General features: G+C 39.3%; 1 protein-coding gene across 1 annotated transcript in view; it reads left to right on the forward strand.

The window, feature by feature from the left end:
• Positions 1-25,951, forward strand: part of Rps6ka5 (ribosomal protein S6 kinase A5) — a 157,953-nt gene that overhangs the window by 127,177 nt on the left and 4,825 nt on the right. Inside the window, exons 8-15 of the mRNA XM_042692700.1 lie at positions 1,587-1,737; positions 5,143-5,304; positions 6,063-6,188; positions 6,475-6,608; positions 7,270-7,363; positions 12,124-12,294; positions 19,646-19,837; positions 25,090-25,249. Coding sequence (XP_042548634.1) covers positions 1,587-1,737; positions 5,143-5,304; positions 6,063-6,188; positions 6,475-6,608; positions 7,270-7,363; positions 12,124-12,294; positions 19,646-19,837; positions 25,090-25,249 — 1,190 coding nt within the window. The remainder of the gene's footprint in view (positions 1-1,586; positions 1,738-5,142; positions 5,305-6,062; positions 6,189-6,474; positions 6,609-7,269; positions 7,364-12,123; positions 12,295-19,645; positions 19,838-25,089; positions 25,250-25,951) is intronic.

Below are 25,951 nucleotides of genomic sequence, written 5' to 3' on the forward strand. Positions count from 1 at the left end.
TCATTAAATTATTGATCTGGGAGCTGGGAAGGTGGCTTAGTGGTAGAGTGCTTGCCTTGCATGCATGAGGCCCTGGGTTCAATTTCTCAGCACCATGTAAGCAGAAAAAAGCCAGACGTGGTGTTATGACTCAAGTGGTAGAGCGCTAGCCTTGAGCTGAAGAGCTGAGGGACAGCGCCCAGAGTTCAGGCCCCATGACCAGCAAAAAATAATTATTATTATTGATCTGTCTTTTCATGGGAAAAGGGTCAAGTGGATTGGATTGATTTCTTCTGGGACTGCAGAATAAATTTCTCATCAAGAAACGCATTTACTTTTTTTTAAAAAAAAAACAAAACAACTTTTTTCTATAGTAATTAGATTTTCCTCTCTGTGTTCCACCTTCCTGGAAGGGCTTTCTGTCTATGGGATAGTAGCAATAATGAAGCAGGTGCTTTCACCCTGTGAAAAACCTAGCTTTTTTGCCAGGCCTGGGGCTTAAACTCAGGGCCTGGGCACTCTCCTTGAGCTAAGCTAGTACTCTGACACTTGAGCCACAGCTCCACTTTTATCTTTCTTAGAAGTTAATTGGAGATAAAAGTCTCAGAGATTTTCCTTTCTAGACTGGCTTTGAATGATGATCCTCAGATATTAGCCTTCTAAGTATAGGCATGAAACACCAGCGCATGGCTTCTGGGTGCCCATTTTCAGAAATCAAAAACTGATGCCTATCCAGTTGATTCAGATTTGCTCTAGGTAGGTCAGCCTCCCTTATGAGCCGTCTGGGCTAAGGGCACAGGGAAAGAGAAGTAACATGGAGGAGGCTTCAGCATTTTCAATTTGAGTGCTGAATTTGCTTGCCTGAATTTGTAATGAGTTGTTTATGTAGTAAAGTCTCTAACTGAAGGGGATAGACTATTAATGGGCAGTCTACTATAGCCTAAAGTCCCCTTTTGCTTTTGTTTTCCCCAGTGGAATATTTTGAATTGGGGACTGGAAGCATGCCTCCAGTGGTAGAGCTCCACCCATGAGAGAAAAAGCTGAGTGATTGTGCAAGGACCTGAGTTCAAGCCCTAGTACCAACACAAAAGAAGAAAAATATTTGTGGGGCTGGGAAGGTGGCTCAGTGGTAGAGCGCTTGTCTTGAATGCATGAGGCCCTGGGTTCAATTCCTCAGTACCACATAAGCAAAAAAAAGCCAGAAGTGGCGCTGTGGCTCAAGTGGTAGAGCACTAGCCTTGAGCTGAAGAGCTGAGGGACAGCACCGAGGCCCAGAGTTCAGGCCCCACGACCAGACCCCCCCCCAAAAAAAAGAAAGAAAAGAAAAATATTTGGGATTGTAGCTTTCCGTTAAGATGGACTTAGGTTGAGAAATGACCCAGTACTTCTCATTCTTGCTTATTTGAGTTTTAGAAATTTGACTGGATGATATTTCATTTTTTAATATTTTTTCAACTATATTGAGGCTAATTATTGATTCATCTTAAATAGTTTTCTGACATTAAATCCAATAATAACATGTTTCACCATAGATGGTTTCACTAAAAATGTTATTACTATAACTTCATTTTCTGGTTGTGTTAACATCAAGTTTTATCTGCCTACAGGAGAATATTAAAAAGTGAGCCACCATATCCCCAAGAAATGAGTGCTCTAGCTAAAGACCTCATTCAGCATCTTCTGATGAAAGATCCCAAGAAAAGGCTGGGATGTGGCCCAAGGGATGCAGATGAAATCAAAGAACACCTCTTTTTTCAGGTAAAGTTTAGTGAATTTAAAATTTAGAGTTTCATACCTCTGCTGTGTTTCGCAAGTTCAACATTCTTGGAGTTCACTTTCCACCTACTTTCACCTACATTGTACTTTTCTTTTAAAATGGAAAAGACTTTCTAGGAAGGACCAGAGTTTATTTGTAAAAACCTTGGGGCTGGGAAGGTGGTTTAGTGGTAGCAGGCTTGCCTTGCGTGCATGAGGCCCAGGGTTCAATTCCTCAGCACCACATAAGAAGGAAAAGCCAGAAGTGGTGCTGTGGTAGAGTGCTAGCCTTGAGCTGAAATGCTGAGTGACAGTGCCCAGGCCCAGAGTTAAAGCCCCAAGACTGACCAAAAAACAACAACAACAACAAAAAAAAAAACAAAACAAAAAACCTTAAATGGTCTTTTCCTCTGTAAATGCATGGTCAGTGGAGAAACAGAATAGCATTCCATTTTTCCATCCTACAGTGGTTTGTAGCATCTGTAACATACATTCTCATTGTGTCTGATAGTGCTTTTCCAAAATGCAAATGAGACCATTCCATGGCATAGCAATTGATCTGTTCAATTTAGTTTTCTCAGTTTATTCCAAGTGAACACCAAAATACTGAATTACTGACTGATAGCATAAAAGAAGCATCCAAGTTATATTTTATTTTTATTCTGTAATCTTTTGTATAATCACTAAAACAAATGAAAAATACCAAGCTAAAACAAAGATGGGTTTTCATGTTATTTATTGTTTTTAAAATAAACAAAAATGAGGCCGGAGTGTATTTCAGTGGTAAATTACTTGCTTAGCCTGTATCAGACCTTGAACTTCCCAGCATAACAAATATGTGGGGGGTGGGGGGGGGGTGTTTGTGTGTGCACATGGTAGAAAAAAAGTATAAAAACTTGAAAATCAAACCATCTCAGCATTTCTATAGTCAAAAATGAGCAAGCAGTCTCTAAATGTAATCACCAAAAATTATTGCTGTACAACTTCCAGAGTGCAGTAACCATGAGAAGTACATTGTATATAAGTTGAACTCAATATGGCATTTCATAAATACATATGGCTTAGGAAGAATGTTATTTAAACAAACTTTCAAATGTCTTGTCAGTTTGGCTTAAAAGTTGACAATCAGATAAAATTTAATCATTTTCCTAAGATACTGTTCTCCATTGTTTTCTGTTTTTATCATTTTGGGGATATTCCTTTCATATTAGAAGAATTTTTAATCTTAATGGCTTAGATAGTAATTTTAATCTGCTTAATTACTTTGACTTTTTATAATTACAAAGGATTTTTTAAATAACAGACTCTTGGAAAGCTGGAAATCCTTCTTGTAAAGATCTTAATAGTCCTTCCTTTATAAATGGTACATGGATGGAAGATCAAAATAGCATTCATTTTTCTATTTATTCATTATTTTCCTGCCAACAACATATTTCTTTAAATCCCTTCACTTTAGAAAGTTTCTCTTAATATCATTATAGTTGTCTAGTACAAATCATGCTTCTCAATGGGAGTCATTATAGCCACATACAGGAAAAGAGCTAAACTGATTTAATAATTTTATTTCTATTACCTTCAAGGAACATAATAAGAACAGATTGTGATGGTTGATTAAACTTGCTCAATTTCTTCAACCAAGAAGGACAAGTTTTTACATGTTCCATCATTGAAATTAACCTACGTATCATCTTATTCTGTGAATAATGCTTTTTTTCTTAATAATACATAAAATAATGGTATATTTTACTATCAATCTGAAGACATAATAATTGGAAATCTGTAGATTTCAGTTCAGCAGGTATTATCTGAGGTTGTTTGAAGTGACAGAAGGAACATTAAGAGGAGAGAATTGAATTTGAATAATATAAAATGTGTCATTTAGCTGACAGTTCTGACTTGGGTGGAAAGGTAGCATAGATTTCTTTGGGGAATAAGAAACAGCATCTCAAATGCTTGACTACAGTTAGAAGAGAAAAGTGCAACTACATCACCGTGTTAATTAAACTTTAGACATAACTAATGCTTGATTCACAGTGAGTTGTTTTTTTTTTAATGCTGGGTCTGGGCCTTGAACTCAGGGCCAAGGCACTGTCCTTTAGCTTGTTTGCTCAAGGCTGGCACTATGCAACTTGAGCAACAACACTTCCAGCTTTGTGTGTGTGCGCGCACCAGTCCTGGAACTTGAACACCAGGCCTGAGTACTCTCCCTGAGCTTATGTGCTCAAGGCTAGCACTCTACCACTTGAACCACAGTTCTACATCCAGCTTTTTGATGTTTAGTTGTTGTAAGAGTCTTACAGACTTTTCTGTGCAGGCTGGCTTTGAACCTTGATCCTCAGATCTCAGCTTTCTGAGTAGCTAGGATTACAGCCATGAGCCAGTGGGTGCCCAGTTACTTCTAGCGTTTTGCTGGTTAGGATTTTTGCTGCTCAGATTTGTCTGCCTGGGCTGGCTGTAAACAAAGATCCCTTAGGTATCAGCCTATTGAGTAGCTAGGATTACAGGCATGACCACCTGTAACTGTCAAGTGAGCTTATTTTTCATTCTGTGTGGGTGATCTAGAGGAAAAGCAAGTGTAACAGAAGAATTGAATGAAATGGCCTCTAAAAAACTTGTCCACCACTAGTACTGAGTTTCTAGATTTAAGGAAAATTTTTTACATCAGTGAGAAAGGATTCCTGTTACATTGGCATCTAGTGTAGAAAATATTGTCTACTGTATTGAATATATATTTTTTTTACTATATGGAAAGTAGCCAGTAAAACATTTGTCAGAGAAGGAAAAAATAAAAAGACAAGAATGTTTCCTTGAAATTAATGTTCATATTCATAAAACATTTTAAAGCCCTTTATTGTGGTTTGGTTTGAATTTTTTTATTTTATTGTATTTTTTTGTCAATTACAGGGCTTGAACCTAGGCCCTGTGTGTTGTTCTGAGTGCCTTTGAACAAGGCTAGTGCTTTACCACTTTGAGCCACAGCTCCACTTCTAGTTTTTGAGTGGCTAATTGGAGATCAGAGCCTCACTAACTTTCCTGCCTGGGCTGGCATTGAGCCGTAGTCCTCAGATCTCAGTCTCCTGAGTAGCTATTTAGCTTAACTCTTTCTTAGAAGATTGTGGACAAAAGTACTTTTCCTGTTATCTCTAAAAATGACCAGGTGTGTTGGTGCCCCCCAGAGGACACTGTGGGAATCCTGGAGAGGAACAGCTGGAGCTCACTTTCAGATCTGCATCAGCTGGAGCGGGTCTGAAAATAGACTCCTACATATTTTTAATTATCAGTTTGAAACATATGCCCTTATTTTTAGCCTCTGTCTTTATTGATCAACTGAAGTCTAATCTATACTTGCTATTCATAGAACTATATTTTGGCTTGTTGCTTTATCCCAATCTTCGTTCTCTGCTTTAGAAAATGAATTGGGATGACTTAGCTGCTAAAAAAGTGCCTGCACCATTTAAGCCAGTCATCCGAGATGAATTAGATGTGAGCAACTTTGCTGAAGAGTTTACAGAAATGGACCCCACCTATTCTCCAGCTGCCCTGCCCCAGAGCTCTGAGAGGCTGTTTCAGGTAATCCACAGGGAGCGTACCTGCGTTCTCTGGCCAGGCGTGCTTCAGAGAGAACTTCCATTTTCTTGAGTTCAGTCACTTTTTTTAGTACCTTGATTGTATTTTTTAAGAAGTTAGTTGTGTTTATAAGCAAACTTTTATCAACTATGTGAAAGAATTACAGTCCAGAGTGAGATTTGGGGATTTGAATAGGAAGTTGTTCCCTCCCCTCTTCTCCTTCCCTCCCGTTCCCTCCTCTACCATCCCCTCATCCCCTCTCTCCTTCCTCTTCTCTCCTTCCTTCCTTCCCCCTCCATCCCTCCCTCCCTCTCTCTCTCATCTTCTTTCTTTCTCTCTTTCTCTCTCTCCCTTTCTTTCTTTCTCTCTTTCTCTCTCTTTCTCTTTTTCTTCTTTCTCTTTCTCTCTCTCTCTTTCTCTCTCTTCTTTCTTTTTTCCTTTCTTTCTTTCTTTCCTCTTTGTTATTTAACAAACAGAAGTTTATTTCTTGACCACACTGTAGGTTTGGTATGTGTGGTCACCTGCAGGAGGAAGGTTTTTCTACCTTGATTTTTGAACTGGTTTCATTTTACCAGAAGGTGGCATTATATCTCCTTCTAAAAGCATTTTTTCTAGACAATTGAGATAACCTTCATTTGGAATTGCAAATGAAGTAAGATTGTATTCATCTCAACAAATATTTGAATGTCTTTCTGATCGCGAACTAGTCCATGCCAAACGGCAAAGCAAATTTTCTTTTGCCATTCCTTCCCTTTTTTTAGGGTTACTCCTTTGTTGCTCCTTCTATTCTCTTCAAGCGTAATGCAGCTGTCATAGACCCCCTCCAGTTTCACATGGGAGTGGAACGTCCTGGAGTGACCACCGTTGCCAGGAGTGCCATGACAAAGGTTCGTGCATGTGGTTCCCAGTGGTGCACATGTGGCCCCCATAAGCACTTAAATGTGAGCAATAATCAGTGTGCTAAGGCCAGTGGATTGGATATTTTTAGCACTCAACTAATGTGTCATTTTAGAAAATGGATAAGTAAATGAAAATTTGCCTTAGAGAAGTAATATCATCAATTTGAACAATTCTCTTAATAATGATAGAGGATTATCTGATACTTTCATACTCCACAGTTTTACACAATCTTTGTGTATCACCTTTTCTTAAGTGTTGTGACTTTCTCATCAGGACTCTCCATTCTATCAGCACTATGACCTAGATCTAAAGGACAAGCCACTTGGTGAAGGAAGCTTTTCCATTTGTCGAAAATGCATACACAAAAAAAGTAACCAGGCATTTGCAGTCAAGATAATCAGTAAAAGGTATGGGCACTTATAACAGTCTTTATCCTACTCAATGAATTCTGTAAATTAAGACATTTTTATTGAAAAGGGTAACTAACGGTATGTAAGATTTTCTACCCTTGGGCTTAACCACTTGGCTTATTATTTGATCTGTGATACTCCTAGATCCAATCAGTATTTTCTGATGAAGTCATCTGTTTCAGACAATCATAATCTGATGTGCTTTTGAGGTCCTTATGGGAAGACTTTCTTGTGGTGATAACATATTTAATCAGACTTGTTAGGGATTTCGGCAGCTATTGATTGCTATTTCTGCTAGTTGAATATTTGAAATACTTTTCTCTGAAATTATTTAATAAGCTCTTGGTAGCTTTGAGAGCCAGCAAGTTGTTTCGATAACTGCTTATTACCTGCATGATTACATGTTCCATTACCAAATTATGAGGCAAGTTGAGCATCCATTTCTGTGTATAACTAGCTCATAGCTGACTCAGAGTAATTTTCTCCAGAAAAAAAAACTGCTTACCTTTCTTGTGGGTGGTAAGATTCATTACTTTTAGGGAAACCTCATTGTACAAGTAGATTGCACTATAAATAAAAACAAAGTTAGGTTTGGGGCAATCACAACATAAAAACTTGCTGGAAGAGACAAGTAGATTCTAGTTATTTCATCTTACAGGATGGAAGCCAATACCCAGAAAGAAATAACGGCTCTGAAACTGTGTGAAGGCCACCCCAATATTGTGAAGCTGCATGAGATTTTTCATGATCAGGTATTCCATATGTGTGTTTGTTGTTTAATGAGTTCATATGTGGGATAATTCACATATGGAGTTCTATTCCGCATCAGTTTTGTTGGTGCTACTGAGTTAGTCAAGGATGTGGAACATTATCCAGCCACCAGGAAGGATAGAGAAACACACACACACACACACACACACACACATTCTTACTCCAATCAATCAATCACTTCTGCCTTCTTCACTCAGTCCTTACAACCTGTGGCATGAAAGAACAAAGAGATGAACTCAGTGTCGCTGTCACAGGCTGCAATGTACTGGTGCCAGTATAGCTGCTTCCTACTGTGGCTTAATCACTCATATCTCTCAGTACATGGTAATGTTCCTTGCACTTCTAAAGTAGAACATAGAGTTTTAAGGACAGACAAGAAGCAAAAGGGCAAGGTTCATCCCCTTCATCTCCTGTTCCAAGTGGCAAAGTCTATGTGGGCTCCAGGCTAAGTCCTGCTCTACCTCCATTCCCCATTCTGCTTTCCAGCAGGAAGCTAACAGAAGTATGTCACTTGGGGTGTGAGAGGAGTGCCATTGTATCTTGCCCCACTTGTCATCTTCCATGTCTGAAATTGCACCATTACAGCATGAGCAGGAATGGAATCATTCCTGCTCAGAGCCAGGTGGAAGCACAGAAGCTAAAATCAGTCCTAAGTATGGTTTGCCTAAGGGTCATGAGATTTCTACCAAGATCAAATAGCAAGTTGGTGAAAAATCTCATAGGCAGAACCTGATCCCTAGATGTGGGCATTCCTCAATGTGCAGCTGTGACATCCATGGGCAGGATAATGGGGACTCAGCTCTACCACAGTGACATCTCCCAAAGTACCATGGCTAAGAATCCATCAGGGTGAAGTCATGCAGCAACAGGAGTAGCACTGTAACTATTTAATAACTGTTTCCATTTATAATCACATGCTTTGTGTGCTCCAGGGACTGGGCAGGACACTGTACAGATCATCTTAGAACTTACCATAACTCTGAGGGGAGAAAACAAAAAATCACAGAAGTTCAGTAGCAGTGTGTTCTGGTATGTGAGTAGTTATGGCTGGGATTTGAGTGCAACCATTAAACTTCAGAGCCCAACAATCTTTTAATTACTTTGTTCTTCTGTCTTAGAGGAGGCAGAAACACAACCTGCTCTTCACATCATGCAGTAAGCACCCAAAACTGTCATTGTCCTTTACTTGTTCTTCGGTTCTCATAGTCTTTGAAGCAAGGGTTCAGGGGGAATGCTCTCTTGGCTGCCCCCTACCTCTCATCTGATCAGTTTATTCATTTTTTATAGAGAGAGGGAAACTGTCCTCTAGAGGTGCTAGAGAATAGTCTAGACATACTTTGTTCCTAAAGGAAATTCATGCATCAATCAAAGAATCAGAGAATGACCTTTGAAATCTGGCCTTATGCTTTTGTACTTGTTCTCCTAACCCTAGCTATTCCTAGCCCGTGTTTGAACTCTGACTAATGTCAGATCTCAGAACTATAGTGCTGTTTTTTAAATTTATGTCATAAGTTAATTATTTGCTATTTTTACATTTGAGAGATACCAAAATAGCCAGATGCATGTGATTCATGCCTGTAACACTGGCTACTCAGGAGGTTGAGATCTAAGAATTGTGGTTCAAAGTCAGCTCAGGCAAAAAAACTCCATGAGACTCTGTGTGTGTGTGTGTGTGTGTGTGTGTGTGGTGTGTGTCTCTCTCTGTGTGTGTCCCTCGGGAGCTTGACCTCTGGGCCTGGGTGCTGTCCTTGAGCTCTTTAGCTCAAGGCAAGCGCTCTACCACTTTAGCCACAGTGCCACTTCCGGTTCTCTGGTGGTTTATTAGAGGTAAAAGTCTTATGGACTTTCCTGTCCCTGCTGGCTTTGAGCCTCAATCCTCAGATCTCAGCCTCCTGAGTAGCTAGGATTATAGGCATGAGTCATCTTCAGTTAACTAAAAAACACAGAAGCCAAGATGTGGCTCAAGTGGTAGAGCACTATCCTTGAGCATAAAAGCTCAAGGACAGTGCCCAGATTCCTGAAGTCAAGCCCCAAGACTAGCACAGACTGAAAAAGAATTACCAAAATGTAACTAGTCCTACAATATAATACTAGTATATTATGTTCATACTACTATAAATATAGTTCTCATTCTAATATTCAGGGTGGTAAAATATACTTTCAGTTATTCCTGTGATGGTTATACAGCATTTGTTTCACAATGTGTAACATTGATCCAGGTGGGCTCCTCAGCCTTAAGCTGTACAATAGTACAGCTCTTTTTATGTAGAATGACCTGTGCTTTGCTCAGAGTTCCTACTGCTGTGCATATATGCATTCCTGTTATAACAAAGCACCTCAAACTTAAGATAATGCATATTTATTTTCTTAATAAATGGAGATCCAAAGTCCAAAATCAGTCTCCCTGGCTTACAGTCAAAGAGGGGACAGACAAGGTTCCTTCTGGAGACTATTAGGGGTAGTTTGTTTGTTTGCATTTGGGACTTTTCTATTCAATAATCTCTTCTTTTGTCCCATCTGATATCATGGATGCTGATGGATAATCAAGATAATCTTCCCATCTCAAGATCTTTAACTTGCTGAGAATGATGGCACTAACCCATAATTCCAGTGCTCTGGAGACTGAGGCAGGAAATATCTTGAGTTTCAAGGTTTGAAGCCAGCCTGAACTTACCCTGTCTTAGGGGAAAAAAACTACTGAAAGTCCCTTTTTTCACCTAAGGTTAAAAAAATAGGCTCTGAAGTTTAGGTCATTGACAACTTTGGAGGACTTTTATTTGAGGAACTGTGTATAGATTTTTCTCATTGTTGGCTACAATTTTAGAGGTAAAGTAGCATCCCCAAGATCACAGGAAACACAACCTGGGGTGACAACACACCCCTGGAATCCCAGCACTTGGAAGCCTGAAGCAGGAAGATCACGTGTTTGAAGCTAGTCTAGTCTCCATAATGGGATTCTATCTCACAAACGAAACAGAGAGAGTCAGGGAGAGAGAGAACAAGAACAGAAACAAAACAATACATTTTGGGGGCATGGGGTGGGGAGTACTAGGGATTGAACTCAGTGCCTTGTGCTTAGGGAATCGCACCTCCAGTCCCCTTTTACCCTGGTCATTTTCAAGGTAGGTTCTTGGGCTAGACTGGGCTGCCTTCCTCCTGCTTGTGCTTCTTTGTGTCACTGGATGACAGAGATGCACCATTGCACCAGCCACTGAGACAACAGGCATGCACACTATACCCAGCCACTGGTTGAGATGGAGTCTCACAAAACTTTTTTTTTTTCCCTTTGGTCAGTCATGGAGCCTGGACACTGTCCCTCAGCTCTTCAGCTCAAGTCTAGTGCTCTACCACTTGAGCCACAGCACCACTTCTGGCTTTTTCTGTTTATGTGGTGCTGAGGAATCAAACCCAGGGCCTCATGCATGCAAGGCAAGCACTCTACCACTGAGCCACCTTCCCAGCCCCTCACAAACCTTTTCATACCTAAGCTGACCTCAGACTACAATCACTCAATCTACCTCACACATAACTATGATTACAGGCTTGGGATCAGTTTTCATACAAACATGTTGTTTGTACTAGATGCCAGTGGTTCATGCCTTAAATCCTAGCTACCCAAAAGGCTGTGATCTGAAATTTGTGGTTCAAAGCTATCCCACACAGGAAAGTTCATGAAAGTCTTTATCTCCTATTAACTACTAAAAAAGTTGGAAGTGGAACTGTGGCTTAAGAGGTAGAGTGCTATCCTTGAGCAAAAAAAGCATAGGGACAGCACCTTAGCCCTAAGTTCAAGCCTCAAGATAAGTACACAGACAAAAAAAAGTTGTTTTCCCTTTACAATCCCTCTGATATGTCAGCATAGTGTACTTATAATTGTTTTTTAGGCAACAGTTTTCTGAGTTTTGCTAATTCCAGAAACATTTGTTGAGTGATGTTGGCACTAACACAGCACCTGAATGTGAACACTAACATTTTTCTAAACTATTCATGTTTATTTAAGAGCTAATGTAAGTATTTTTCAATAGCTCTTATGTTATTTTCTTTATGGAGATATATACAAGCATAGTAAACATATCGGTTACCAAGTATTTAATTGGGATCAAAAACAGTTATTAAAGAACATACATGGTGAGTTAGAGATATTTGCAAAGGAGTGCTAACAGGAATCCTGCAATTAACAATACTACTTTTCAACAGGTAAATTTGCCATTAAGTGGGTTTACCAGACCTGATATGGATAATTGCCCAAACCTAATTAGTAATGTGGATTATTTACAATAGAAACTTCAGATCATTGTCAGCATAAGATCATACTTTAAAAGGAAGGTGGGAATGAAATTCAAGTGAAAAGAAAAGAAGTCAAGGGAACCATAAATAAAGATTTCACTGCAGTGCTTGAAATGTTTCCATTTCTGAAGGATCAATTTTCCCAACAATTTCCAAAATAGAATTTGTAGAAGGCCACATTATTCTTCCTTCAACTCTTTCCGCTAAAATACAATAATTGCTATATGTTTTAACAAGAGATTATTTAAATATACTGGTGATTGATAAGAATCAGTGAGTACTTTATATAGTAATAGATAGTCACCTTCTCAAGCAATCTTTTGCAAGGATTGCTATATATAAAAAAAAAAAACCTTATTTAAATTCACTTGGGGTAAATAATAGTCAATAGATTCTTGACCACAAGTGGATGCCCTCTCCTTTTCATTAAAGCCCCATATTATTCTTTTTCTAGCTTCATACATTTCTAGTGATGGAACTTCTAAATGGAGGAGAACTGTTTGAGCGCATCAAGAAAAAGAAACATTTCAGCGAGACTGAAGCCAGCTACATCATGCGGAAGCTCGTTTCCGCTGTAAGCCATATGCACGACGTTGGAGTGGTACACAGAGATCTGAAACCCGAGGTATAGTGCAGTATATCCCCCAATAATTGTGAGGTATAAAGCAATCTCCTCTAATAATTGTTAGGTATAAAGTAATCTGTATCTCCAAATAGTTGTGAGGTTTTAGGGAGGATTGTTTGAACCACCCCTCCTCAAGGCTAAGTGGATACTAGAATATATGTTTCTTAGAATTTCTTCTTCTTTTTTCTGTGTCAGTCTAAAATAAACCTTGTCCTTTTTTGCCAGCTGATCATCTTAAGGTTATATTTGTAAGCGTGAGAGTCTTTTAAGGAAAAAATACTTTACACAGCAGTTGTGTGCTAAAAATAGTAATGGAAAATTTTGTAGCAGGAAATAATATCCCCTTCTATATGTGTTCCATTTGGGAGAGGCTTTTTGTTTAGAGATATATTTTTCACATTTGTAATCAAATTGATTAGCTTCTGAATAGAAGAGTGTATAATTATATTCTGCATACTTACGCATGAAGCCATTGTCTTGGTTATTCAATTAGGCCATCTCTCTACCTGCTTTTTCCATGCTCATATATTGTCATGTGTATGGAACCTATCACAACACAAAGCAGCAGCCTTTTATATATCTCTTCTTTCAAAAAGTTAATAAGAAAAAAATAGTTAATAAGGAAGGTTCTAACACAGTGATTCCTTGTTAGCATAAGAATAAGAAAATTCCTAGCACTTTAGAAACCAACAAAATAATAATGAAAAATGAAACAAAAAAACAGTAGTTTATAAGACAATGACAATGAATCATTTTCATATGCTAAATAATGCATATTCCCTCTCCAAAATAGAACTTTTATTTTTAGTTCCCATGTGAATATAATGCATTTTCAAACACGAAAGAGTATTTCTCTGGAAGCACTATTTTTGCCTTTAAATATCTGAATTTTTAGAGAAAAAGGGTGTTTGGAAAAATGGGAATCTGCATTCACATAAATGCTCATCTGACAGTATGTATGGAGGACTGGTCCTAGGACCCATCCCCTCCTGTCCCCCTGGTACCAGACCCGAGATGCTCAAGTTCCTTATAAAAATGGTAAATTATTTGCACAAAAAACTACACATATCCTCCAACGTACTTTCAATCCTCCATAGATTACTTATAAAGCCTAATGCAATGTAAATGCTATGTAAATAGTTGCTATGCTGTATTTTTTAAGGAATAATGACAAGGAAAAATAAATTTATAAACATTGAGCATAGCTGCAGGATTTTTGTTGTTTTGCCTTGTTTTTAAGGTTGTTGTTTTTGTTTTTTGTTTTTGCTGGTTCTGGGGTTTGAACTTAGGGGGCCTGAGCACTGTCCCTGAGCCTTTGTCCTCAAGGCTAGCACTCTACCCTTTGGGCCACAGCCCACTCCTGGTGTTTTTTGAGTAGTTTATTGGAGATAAGCATCTTGGACTTTACTGCCTGGACTGGCTTCAAACCATGATCCTCAGATCTCAGTCTCTTGAGTAGTTAGGATTATAGGCGTGAGCCACCATTGCCCAGCTTTTGTTTTTAAGTGTTTAATCCATGGTTCATTATAGCCATGGTGGTGGAACTCATGGATATAGAGGGCTGGCTCTAATTGATTTATTTTGTTAAAGTGTTTGAATTTCTGCCTTGTACGTTCTGTTACTGTTAGTTTGCATTACTAATCAATCAGAAGTGGATTGTGTTTCTTGAACTTGCAAATACGATCGCTCCCTGCTTCCTTCATCATAATTCTCACTCTCCTACGAAACGCCCCCTGAAAATATGGTGCTCTGTGCATTGGAGATTAGTTTTCTATTTTTAAATGTAAAAGCACACCACTTAAATGTTTTCTTGATAGACAAGAAACAGCCATGTAGTTTTTTTAATGGAAAAGATCTGTTGCATGGCTGTATAGCATTCATTTTCACATGTTTTATTCTTTGATAACTGGCCATCCATCTGTCATGAGTCTCAAATGAGGCAGCTGTCCTCTGCAGTAGAATTTAAATTTGCCTTTCTACTTTCCTGATACAAAGATCCTTAGGTAGCTTAAGTCTTCTCATTGGTTCTAAGATTTTTCTTTTATTTGAATTAAAGCAGAATTGTTAGATTATTTGAAAGCACTACACTAAAACTTAACCTTAAATTTTGGAGAGATGACAATGTACCTTAGAACATTTTTACAATCATATAGTTTTTCCTTTGACTTTTAAATGGCAGAGTATATTATTTCCAAACCAAAACTTGACTCTCTTTTTCGTGTAGCATTTTAAGATCTGATTATATATTTTGTGGCATTCATTTTCTGCATTGGCAAAATCCTAAATTTTAGGTGAGAATCAGATAAGTTTAGAAGCTGGCTGACATTCTTAGTAGACTACTTTGTATTTTTCGAACTAATCCAATCTCCTTCAAAGATAAAGAAAAGTTACATATATGGAATGAGTTTCAGGAAGACCTTAAAATGAGGACAGAGGGGAATGCCTGGCTCCTTCCTGCCTACTGGTTCTTTGCCTGAACACACACCTCCATGGAGTTAACTCTCCCATTTTATGCCTGAGAACTGGAGGTAAGGAAGTGAGCAGGGACAGGAGGAATGTGGGTTCGTCACAAATTAATGTGAATGTTATCATCCCTTCAAGAAGTAAGATCAAGGGCCTGTTTCTTCAGCCTTAATGTGGAATAAACTTAAGCCATTTCCAAAGACTTATCAGGCCCATGAAAACAGGGGCAAGACACATTTCTTACCCCACTGGGTACCATAGCGTGTTCCCTGAACTAGAGGAGCTCAGGCATGCTGCTGAAAGACATCTCCCAAGCATTGAGAAATGAGCACTGTGGAACTGAAAATTTAAGACTTTCCAGTTTTGGGGGGGGGTTTTGCTTTTCTTTCCTCTCATTTGATTCATTTTTACCTTTTACATGAAAAGCCTTGAAAGTTTTTCTTCTTTGTATCGATAAAGTTTCCTATGATGTCTTTATTTCAGCCTACATGGTATTGACAAAGCAGATGATGTTTGAGATCTGGGAATAAGGTAACCACTATGAGTACATAACAGATTTTGGTAAAAAATAGTATAATCAGATTCATTTGAGGTACTATTTTGGTATACCTGTACTGACTAAAATGTATATATTGGTACAATTAGTATTTATTAAGCATATGAAATGTACAAAAGTAACAGAGGAAAGCTAAGTGATCTAGAGGCCTTGTTAGATGGGTGATTCAAGAAAACAAATGTTTTTTGAATATGTGAGACACATCTCTCAACATCAAAAAAATTTTTTTAAAGGCTGAGATCTGAGGATCACAGTTCGAAGCCATCTGGACAGAAAGGTCCCCATGAGACTCTTATCTCTGATTAAATACTCAAAAACTGGTAGTGGTGCTGTGGCTCAAAGTGGTAGAATACTAGCCTTGAGCAAAAGAGCTCAGGGACAGCATCCAGGCCGGGAGTTCAAGCCCCATGACCAATAACAACAAAAAAAGTGAAAAAGATTTTTTTTTACTGTTTTGTGAAAATATTTCTGAAATGTAATACATAGCTCAACTTGTGTTTTCTTTAATAGCCTACACTAGATATTATTTATTTATAGTTTTATTCAATGAACAAACACAGCATATCTCAGAATAGGCTTGTTTCTGCTGTAATAAAATGCATATCACAGTAAAGCAAGTTATGGGATTTTTTTGGTTCCCCAGTGTATATAAAGTTTTATAGTATAATATGGATTATTAAGTGCCATGATCTTTCCTGCTTGGGCTGGCTTTGAACCTTGATCCTCAGATCCTCTTGTGAAGCTAGGATTACAGATGTGAGCCATCAACATCAAGCTGTATCCACTTTTTTTAATGGAACAACAATGATACTGCCTTGATTAACTTTCTTTCATGAATGATTTCTCTATAGTATATAATGTTGTTTAATAGCACTTAACAAGGGCTGGGAAGGTGGCTCAGTGGTAGAGTGCTTGCCTTGCATGCATGAGGCCCTGGGTTCGATTCCTCAGCACCACATAAGCAAAAAGCAAAAAAAAAAAAAAAAAATAGCACTTAACAATAGATTGCCTTTCAAAATTGGTTACTAAGCTAATGTCGCATTCTAAATTTACTCAGAATTCATTCTAAATTCATTTTAACAGTGTTTACAGAACCCTTGCCACTTCAAGAAACATTTTGTGCCAGGCACTGGTTGTTCATGCCTCTAATCCTAGCTCTTTAGGAGGTTGAGAGCCAAGGATTATGATTGAAGATATCCAGGCAGAAAGTCCATGAGACTCGATCTCCAAAATAATCAGTAAAAATCTGGGCTAGAGCTGGATGCGGGTGGCTCATGCCTGGAATTCTAGCTACTCAGGAGGCTGAGATCTGAGGATTGAGGTTCAAAGCCAGCTTGGACAAAGTCCGTGAGACTCTTACCTCCAGTAAACCACCAGAAAATCGGAAGTGGTGCTGTGGCTCAAGTGGTAGAGTGATAGCCTTGAGCTGAAGAGCTAAGGGACAGCACCAGGCCCAGAGTTCAAGCCCATGACCAACCCCACCCCCCTCCCCCCCAAAAAAATCTGGGCACAAGTGGTAGCATACCAGCTGAGCAAGCAAGCTGAGCAAGCTCAAGATCATAAGTTCAAACCCCAGAACTGGCAAAAAGAAAAAAGAAACACACTCTTGGTCATCCATTAGAGGTAACTCCACATGCATCAAAAGTTTTATCATGTAGCAATTCAGTCACATCTTCAGATTCTACTTCCACTTCTAGTTCTGTTGTTCTTACCTTATCTCTGTTACTTCCTCCCCTGAAAATTTTAACCATTCGGCATCATCATTAAGGAATCATGGTGTCATCGTTATGAAATATTTATGACATCTCCATGGCTTCCTAGAAGCCATTTACTATTCTAAATAGTAAATCCTTCCTTGAAAGTCTGTGGTTCCCCAGATCCATCAAAGGAATCACAATTTCTGATAGGCCTAATGAGCGATATTTCTTATATAATAAGACTGGGAAATCAGAGTCCTTTATTGCCCCTTGGGCTGCATGATGGAGGTTGTATACACAGGCTTGGGAATAAGGTTCATCTCATAGGACACCTCCATTCACTGCACATCCTTGTCATTAAACATCACCAGGTCCAGTTTTTATGAGTAGCAATGTTTTAGAAGGAATCTTTTTTCCTGAGCAGGTGGTCTCAACAATTAACTTAAAATGTTCAGCAAGGGCTGGGAATGTGGCTTAGTGGTAGAGTGCTTGCCTAGCATACATGAAGCCCTGGGTTCGATTCCTCAGTACTACATAAACAGAAAAGGCTGGAAGTGGTGCTATGGCTCAAGTGGTAGAGTGCTATCCCTGAGCAAAAGACACTCAGGGACAGTGCCCAGGCCCTGAACTGGCAAAAGGAGGACGAGGACGAGGAGGATGAGGAGGAAAGAAGGAAGAAGAAGATTCAGCAAACCGTGAAGAAGAAGAAAGAAGAAGAAGAAGAAGAAAATTCAGCAAACCATGTTGCAAACAAATGTGTTTTCTTCTAGGCTTTGTTTCTCCATTTGTAGAACTCCAGCAGAGTAGTATGTGTATAATTCTTAAAGACCCCAGGACTTTCAAGTACTAAATGAACATTGGCTCTCCTTCAAGTCACCAGCTACATTGCCCATATCAAGAGGCAACGTGCTTCCCACAGACAGCTGTCTCCTCACCAGAGATGCGTTCCTCATGGTGATCTGTGCTAGTTCTAGGTTGCTTGCTGCAGCAGCTCCATCGAGACCTGCAATTCCACCTCCAGCTTCATGCTACAGCGTTAGCTTCCTAAACTTCATGAGCCAACCTCTGCTGGCTTCACACTTACCTTCTGTGGCTGTTTTTCCTGTCCCAGCCTTCAGAGAAATAAAGAAAGCTAGGGCCTTGCTCTTGGTTACATTGGGATAAGGGAGTTGTGGCTGATTTCATCTTCTCTCAAGACCACTAACTTTCTCTGTACCCACAGGAAGGGCGTTTTGTTTTCTAGTCATCTTTGTGTCCACTACCATAGTATTTCTAATTTCCTTGAAGAACTCTTCCTTTGCATTCACTACTTAACTAACTGATGCAAGAGATCTAGCTTGGAGCTTACCTCAGCTTTTGAACTGCCTGCTTTGCTAAACTTAATCATTTTTAGTCTTTTACTTAAAGTGGAAGCCCTGTGATTCTTCCATGTATTAAATACCTAGAGGATGCTCTAGGGTTATTAATTGGTCCAATTTCAGTGTTGTGTCTGAGGGATTAAGTTGTCCTGAGAAGAGGAAGGGGCGAGCTGGGGGCATCTGTTCATTCATGCCGTCTGAACACGTGCTTTTACTCATGAAATTCACCATCTCACTGAATGGGATTCATGAAACCCCAAACAGTAACATCAAAGACCATAGATCACTCTAGTAGATACAGTAATGATAAAAAAAAAAAACCTTGAAATATTGCAAAAATTACGTAAAAATGTAACAGGGAGCACATGCTATTGGAAGAATGGTGTGGATAGATTTCACAGGGTTGCCACAAACCTTCACTAAGCAAACAATGATCCACAAGCTGTGATAAAATGAAGCACAATAAAACCATCTGTATCTGCACACCCATGACAGGTCCTGCAGATAGCATCAGAAATGAGGAGGATGCACAGTCCTTTCCTTACAGAGTTGTGGTTTAATGGTGACCAGAACAGTCCACTAAAAACTACAGAGGTGACTTAGTGCCAGAATGGAGCCAGAAAAGAACCTGTCCTAGGAGAAACTCCTGGGAGTTCTCACTTCTGTTTGGTGGGATGGTTAGGGTTGCGGCATCTCTAAACGAAGACTGAGTATATAGGGGCCAGGCTGAAAGATAACTTGATAGAGGAGTGGAAGACAGACTCATGCAGAGGGGAAAGTTGAGACAAAGTCTGACATCAGAAGAGGAATGAGCCGGGTGCCAGTGGCTCACACCTGTTAAGTCTAGCTACTCAGGAGGCTGAGATCTGAGGATCATGGTTCAGAGTCAGCCCAGACAGAAAAGTCCCTGTGAGACTCTTATCTCCAATTAACCACTCAAAAACAGCAACAAATGGAAGTGGTGCTGTGGCTCAAGTGGTAGCACAAAACGCTAGCCTTTGGCACAAAGAGGCTTAGGAACAGCGTCCAGGTCCTTAGTTCAAGCCCCTCGACTGACCAAAAAAAAAGCATGATACAGCCAAAAAAGATTGAAGGAGAAATAATACTTTAAAAAATACAAAGAAGAGACCAACTGTGGATAGACATCCAGCCCTAGACTGTCTCCATGAGACTGTGAATCATATGTCGATATATACAAAAACAATGTTCTATAAGCTGGATCAGCAGATCCCCTGACATTTTAATGACAAACTAACCCAAGTATTGGCATCTTGCAGAATTTACTGTTCACGGATGAAAATGATAATTTGGAAATTAAAGTAATTGATTTCGGGTTTGCACGTCTCAAGCCACCTGACAATCAACCCCTTAAGACTCCGTGCTTCACCCTTCATTACGCGGCCCCAGAGCTCCTGAATCATAACGGCTATGATGAGTCCTGTGACCTGTGGAGCTTGGGCGTCATTTTGGTGAGTTCATCTTGGCAAAGCCACAAAAATGCCTGGCCACTTCTCTCGAGTTCTTTCTTCTTAACCCTCTCTTTGTTCTTGTGCTCACATTCATGAAAATTAGCAAATCAGTTCTTTTCTCTGAAACCAACTAGAGGCTTTACAGAAGAACATATTCACATCTTAAAAGCTACATTAGAGAAAACAGGATTTTGTTATGTTTCTGATAAGTTATCATTCATATAAGTTATACATTGGTTTTGTAAAAAATATATATATATAAAATTCTCTTAGCTATAATGTGAAAATAGCAGTGACTTGTGAATACAGAATCTTAAAAGTAGTTGTGTGGAACTCTAGTTTAAACATGTAACTAAAGAGTCATTTAGGAAAAATTAACAAATTAATAGATAAAACTATAGAACTATGTATGTTAATTTATGGTAATCATAGTATGCTACACACACACACACACACACACACACACACACACACACACACACACACACACACACACACACACACACACACACACACACACACACACACACACACACACACACACACACACACACACACACACACACACACACACACACACACACACACACACCGGCTATTGAATACTAAGCTAGAAAAACCTCCGAGTTTTCACTCCAAAATAGCTTAACTTGTCTTGAACATAATTTGTAATATTGAGCTGAGGATAAAGGGAGTAAAGTGGCAATCACTCATGCTCTCTCACCATGCAGAGGTGGTTGCCAGCCCCCCAGGGTGTGTGCTTGTGCCCCATACCTTTCAGCATCTTTTTTGCTCTGTGTGTGTATATGTTAGATCTTTAGCATACAGGATTATATTATTATGCACGTAGACTGGGTCTCAAAAATACAGTTAACTTTTTTGTGGTACTAGAGTTTTGATCTCAGGTTCTCACGCTTGCTAGGCAGGCACTCCAGTGCTAAGCTACTCTGCTACACCCCTTTTTTGCACTGGTTATTTTTTAAGTAGGATCTTGCTTTTTATTTGGGTTCCTACCTCAACTATCATTGGCCTATTTTGTACTTCCTGTTGCTAGAAAGAGTAGGCATATGCTTACATACCAAGCCTCTTTTATTGAGATGGAGTCTCATAGACTTTCTTCCCAGACTGGCCTGGAAATACAGTTTCCAAATCATAGTATCCCCTGTAGCTAGGATGTTAGGCCCATGCCCCCTTGCCCCGCTGTTGGTTGAGAAGAGGTCTTACGGCCTGGATTGGCCCTGAACCACAGACCTGCCAGCATGAGCCTGCCACCAGTGCTTGGCTGGCCATTGCTTTACTAGGGAACAATTCGCATTTTGTACTTTTTTCCCCTAATCGTAAACTTAAAGGAAATGTGTCTATATTTCTTTGCATTTGGCTCATTTTCTTCAGTTAGGATAAAATTCTAGTGAAAGGGTCTACACATCTTTATTTTAGCACAGACACTTAAATTTCCTTCTTTGTTTCTTCCTGTTTGTTTGTTGATTGGCTAGTTGGTCTATAGGGTTTTGAAGGGAACTCAGGGCCCCACATTTGCTAGGCAAGGGCTCTACCACTTGAGCCACAGCTCAAGCACCTAGCCCATTTTGCTTTAATGGTTCTCAGGTAAGGTCTCATTCTGTCACACACCCTGTAGCTGGAATTACAGCTGTCCATCACTGTGCCAGGCTTGTTCTTTGAGATGTCATGTCACTAACTTTTATGCCCACCCAGGCTAGCCTCAACCACCATCTTTCCATTCTCTGCCTCACAAGTAGCTGGGATTACAAGTATGAGTCGCTGTGCTTGGCTAGAAATGGAGAACAAAAGTCAAGTTCTTATTAGCTATATGACAGTTCATTTGAGGCTTTCAACTTAATCTTAAATTATATCCCACTGTCTGTACTATTTACATGCATTTCTCTGATGAACAGCTAGTGTGAGCATCTTTTCATGCAATTGGGCATTTGTGTTTTCTCTCACTCGCTCGCTCGCTCTCTCGCTCTCTTGCTCTCTCTTACTCTCGCTCTCTCTCTCTCTCTCTCTCTCTTTTGTTGTAGGGCTTGAACTCTGGGCCTGGGCGCTGTCCCTCAGCTCTTCAGCTCAAGGCTAGCACTCTACTACTTGAGCCACAGCACCATTCTAGCTTTTTCTGTTTATGTGGTGCTAAGGAATCGAACCCAGGGCCTCATGCATGCGAGGCAAGCGCTCTACCACTGAGCCACCTTCCCAGCCCCTGTATTTTCTCTTTTATGAATTGCTCTTTATGAGCTCTAACCATTTTTCTATGATGAGGTTTCTCTTACTGAACTTTAAAGCTCTATTACATTTAAAGCTTAAGCTCTGTTTTAATTCTTTGCCTTCGACAATTAGAAATGTTCTTCTGACTTATCCTTTGTTTGAAAACTTCATTTTTAGTAATATGGGATTTTGATTTTGTTTGTAGAAGAGTTCATGTAGAGTCTAGTATATTACTGCCATGTAGTAAGGTATGTCTGTCTTTCCCTTTATGGTATGTGGCTTTGATGTCAGACTGTCACTACACCCCTACCCTCAACCCAAGACTGTAAAAATATTCTCCTAAGTTTTCCTTTCGAGTTACTCTGGCATATTTTTATACTTCAATCTGTACTCCATCTGGGATTTATTTTGGTGTCGATATGTTTTCTCCCAGTGGCTAGCCACTTGTCCCTGCAAGATGGTTCTTTATTTTTAAGCTTTATATGGTTTTCATCTGAGCAGTTTTAAATAATCATTTATCACTTTCAAACTAAACTTACATATTTATGAATAAGATACTTTAGTAAAAATAAGCTCCTAACTTCTCTATATCTGAGGATTTTAAAGTTTCATTCTGATGACATTTTCATTAGTTAGCAATGTCCTAAAAAAACCTTTAATTGTAGTATTAACTTTCTTTTCTATTGTAAAAGACTTGACTTTATCTAGACCAATTATGACTGTCCCAGTCTTTAGAGTTTTAAAGGCACCTCAGACATGCAGAGCATGTGGATGTCTATTAAACAAAGGGGGAGCCACATAGCCCTCTAGATCTGATCGTCAAATTTTTTTAAGAAAAGTAGGGGGTAAGAAGCAAGTTAATTGTGCCACAGAGTACAGTCTCAAAGTCCACACTGGGAAGGCACACCATCAGGAAGAAAAGATAGCATGGGAACCTATAGATGAAAACAACATGAGCGGTGGGCATCTGTCTGTAACCCCAGCTACTTGGAGATTAGTAGAATCATGGTTGGAGATCAGCTCCAGCAAAAAGTTAGGGAGACACCATAATAAGCTAGATAACCAATCATCTGGGCGTGGTGGTAAACATCCGTATCCTACTTCTGTGGGATGTAGAGGTAAGATATTATTGGAGGCCAATCTGGGCAAAAAAACTCAAGACCCTGTTGAAAAATAACTAAAGAATAAAAGTGCTGGGCATGTGGCTAAGGTGCCTGCCAGCAAGCACAAGGCCCTGTCAAAAAAAAAGGAAGAAGGAAAGAAAGGAAATGTAACTGCTCAGGAGGCTGACGCTTGAGGATTGAAGTTCAAAGCTAGCCTGGGCAGGGAAGTGTGAGACTCTTTATTTCCAGTTAACTGCCAAAAAACAAAAACAGAAGTGGAGCTGTGGCTCAAAGTGATAGAGCACTATCCTTGAGCAAAAACGCTCAGGACAGTGTCTAAGCCCTGAATTCAAGGCCTACAACTAACCAAAAAAAAAAAAAAGGTTTATATTGTCTTACTTGAATATTTAAGAAATTTCTAATTTAAATTCTGTTTATTAAATTGAAATTCTAAATGTGTTTCCTTTTGATATATGTTCATACACCTCATACCACCTATGTAACATAGTGGGGAAAGTTTGAACTTTGATTACATATTTAGTGCTTCAAAAGAATAACTATGAACTCTGGATGTGATGATGGTGTTGTAAAAGTCTTGCCTTTTTTTATCTAAATGTTAAACTGCCAAAAAATAAGTATGGTTTGCAAACTTTTTCATATCTCCTGATATCTACATACTCACCCCCTTAGCAAGCACAAAATATATAGAAGTCTCTTGTCTTAAAAAGAGATGGCCCTTTTGCATTTACACTTAATAAACATGAAGTAGATACTTCAATATGAAAATAAAATTATATTACCTTCATTGAGTACAATAAGTACTCCAGGAAAATGTGTCATATAATTTTATGTGGCTTTGACTTTAACCCAGTATATACCAGAAATATACATTCCCTGTCTGAAAATGTAGTCATTTAACTAGAATATATTAATCTGCTTATGTTGCTAACACAATATGCCACAACGCTATTTTCCCATAGTTCTGAAGGTGGGGTAGATCAAGGTGCAACACAGGATGTCTAGTAGGCCTCTCCCTTGGGGTCACACCCAGCCACCTGCTCTTTGTGCTTGTCCAACCTTTCCTTGGCACATTCACCCAGAGAGAGTTCTCTCATGTCCATCATCTTAAGGGCAAAAACCATGGTCGATCAGCCCTTGCCTGTATAACTTTCTTTAACACCAAGTACCTCCAGAAATATAGTGACATTGGTTTGAGGATTCAACATAGGAATTCAAGGGAAGCACAAACATTTGGCCTGTAGAATATATACTAAATATCTGACCTTTAAAGTAGCACCTAATTGCATTTAAGGTGTACTTTCTCCAAGTTTTTACTCGGGAGACTTTTAATTTTTTCACTGTTTCTGAATTTCTATTTTGAAAGTTTCAAAACTAGAGAATAGAAGGGAAAAATATAATTCACATCTAAAATTTTGCTACACTTTTTCTTTCAGTATAATTCTTGTGTACATTCTCTTTCCATATATGTGTGTGTGTGTGTGTGTGTGCATGTGGATGTATATGCTACAGACTGACACTTGCATATGGACCTATGTCCATATGTATATAAATATCTGTCCTTGTCTGTATGTACATAAATATGTTTTTTGCTATACTATTTGCAATTTGCAGGCATAAAATTATTCTTAACCAGAGTTGATTGGTGGATAATCAACTAAAACTGTTATGATATTAACCCTCATGAATAAGGCTAGGGGGTTACTGTAATTATAAAATAGTTCTAAATATTTGTGGCATAAAAAGCCATCTACTTTATAGATCATTGAAATACATGGTTGATATCACATAATCATGTAAGCCCCGAGCTAGTTATAATAGTTGGAAGTTGTGCCGATTAAGTTAGTGATGTGTGGGTGGAATGATTTGGGAGTTAATTTATTCTGTTCTGTCACTTTTTCCCTACTGTAGTATACAATGTTGTCAGGGCAGGTTCCATTCCAGTCTCATGACAGAAGTCTGACATGCACTAGCGCAGTGGAAATCATGAAGAAAATTAAAAAAGGAGACTTCTCCTTTGAAGGAGAAGCCTGGAAGAATGTGTCCCAAGAGGCAAAAGATCTGATCCAAGGTAAGACTCAAGGATATGTCATGTAGTGTGTGACATGTATTGACTGAGATAGAATCACACCCATTACATGTGTGTATGTGTGTTCATTATTCAGGGATCCTACATGCGTTCTCAAAGGCTGACCGGTGACTCTTCGCCTTCTTCTTAGTGGAAAGCTCTCTCAGCAGTCTTATTCCTGTTCTCAGCATGAGCTCACATTTGGCTCTTACTGCCTTCTCCATCTAATACATTAGAAATGAACCTATATTTTCCTGCTATCCTTTTCCCCCAAACACATTTCTCTCCCCATCTCTCTTCTTTTGGGTGTGGCTCTTCCCAAGAGCCAGACCACCAAAGCAAATACTTTGGTGCTGCTGTGGCCACCTGCGCTCTCCTTGCTCTGCACAGCTAGGCTGCCTTCCCCCACCTAGATCCTGCCACCGTTGACCTGCCCTGGTCTTCTCACGTCCTTTCACCTTGTTTCACCCCCTTTGATTCTCTTGCCCATCATGCATCGACAGAGAGACAAAGATGATCGTACCTTTTTAGATAAAAATGGAGAATCTCCATTAGCTGCAGGTCAAACTCCTTAGCCTGGCATTCAGGGCTTGGGCTCCCCTGCCAGTGCTTACCATCACCCCAGCTCTGCCCATTATCGAACAACTGAGTTCTTCACGTTTTCACGTTTTCAGACACCTCCATTTCAGATGACTTCTTGATGCA

Source organism: Dipodomys spectabilis, unplaced genomic scaffold (assembly GCF_019054845.1).
Source record: "Dipodomys spectabilis isolate Male_0828 unplaced genomic scaffold, ASM1905484v1 ptg000157l, whole genome shotgun sequence".
Taxonomy (NCBI): domain Eukaryota; kingdom Metazoa; phylum Chordata; class Mammalia; order Rodentia; family Heteromyidae; genus Dipodomys; species Dipodomys spectabilis.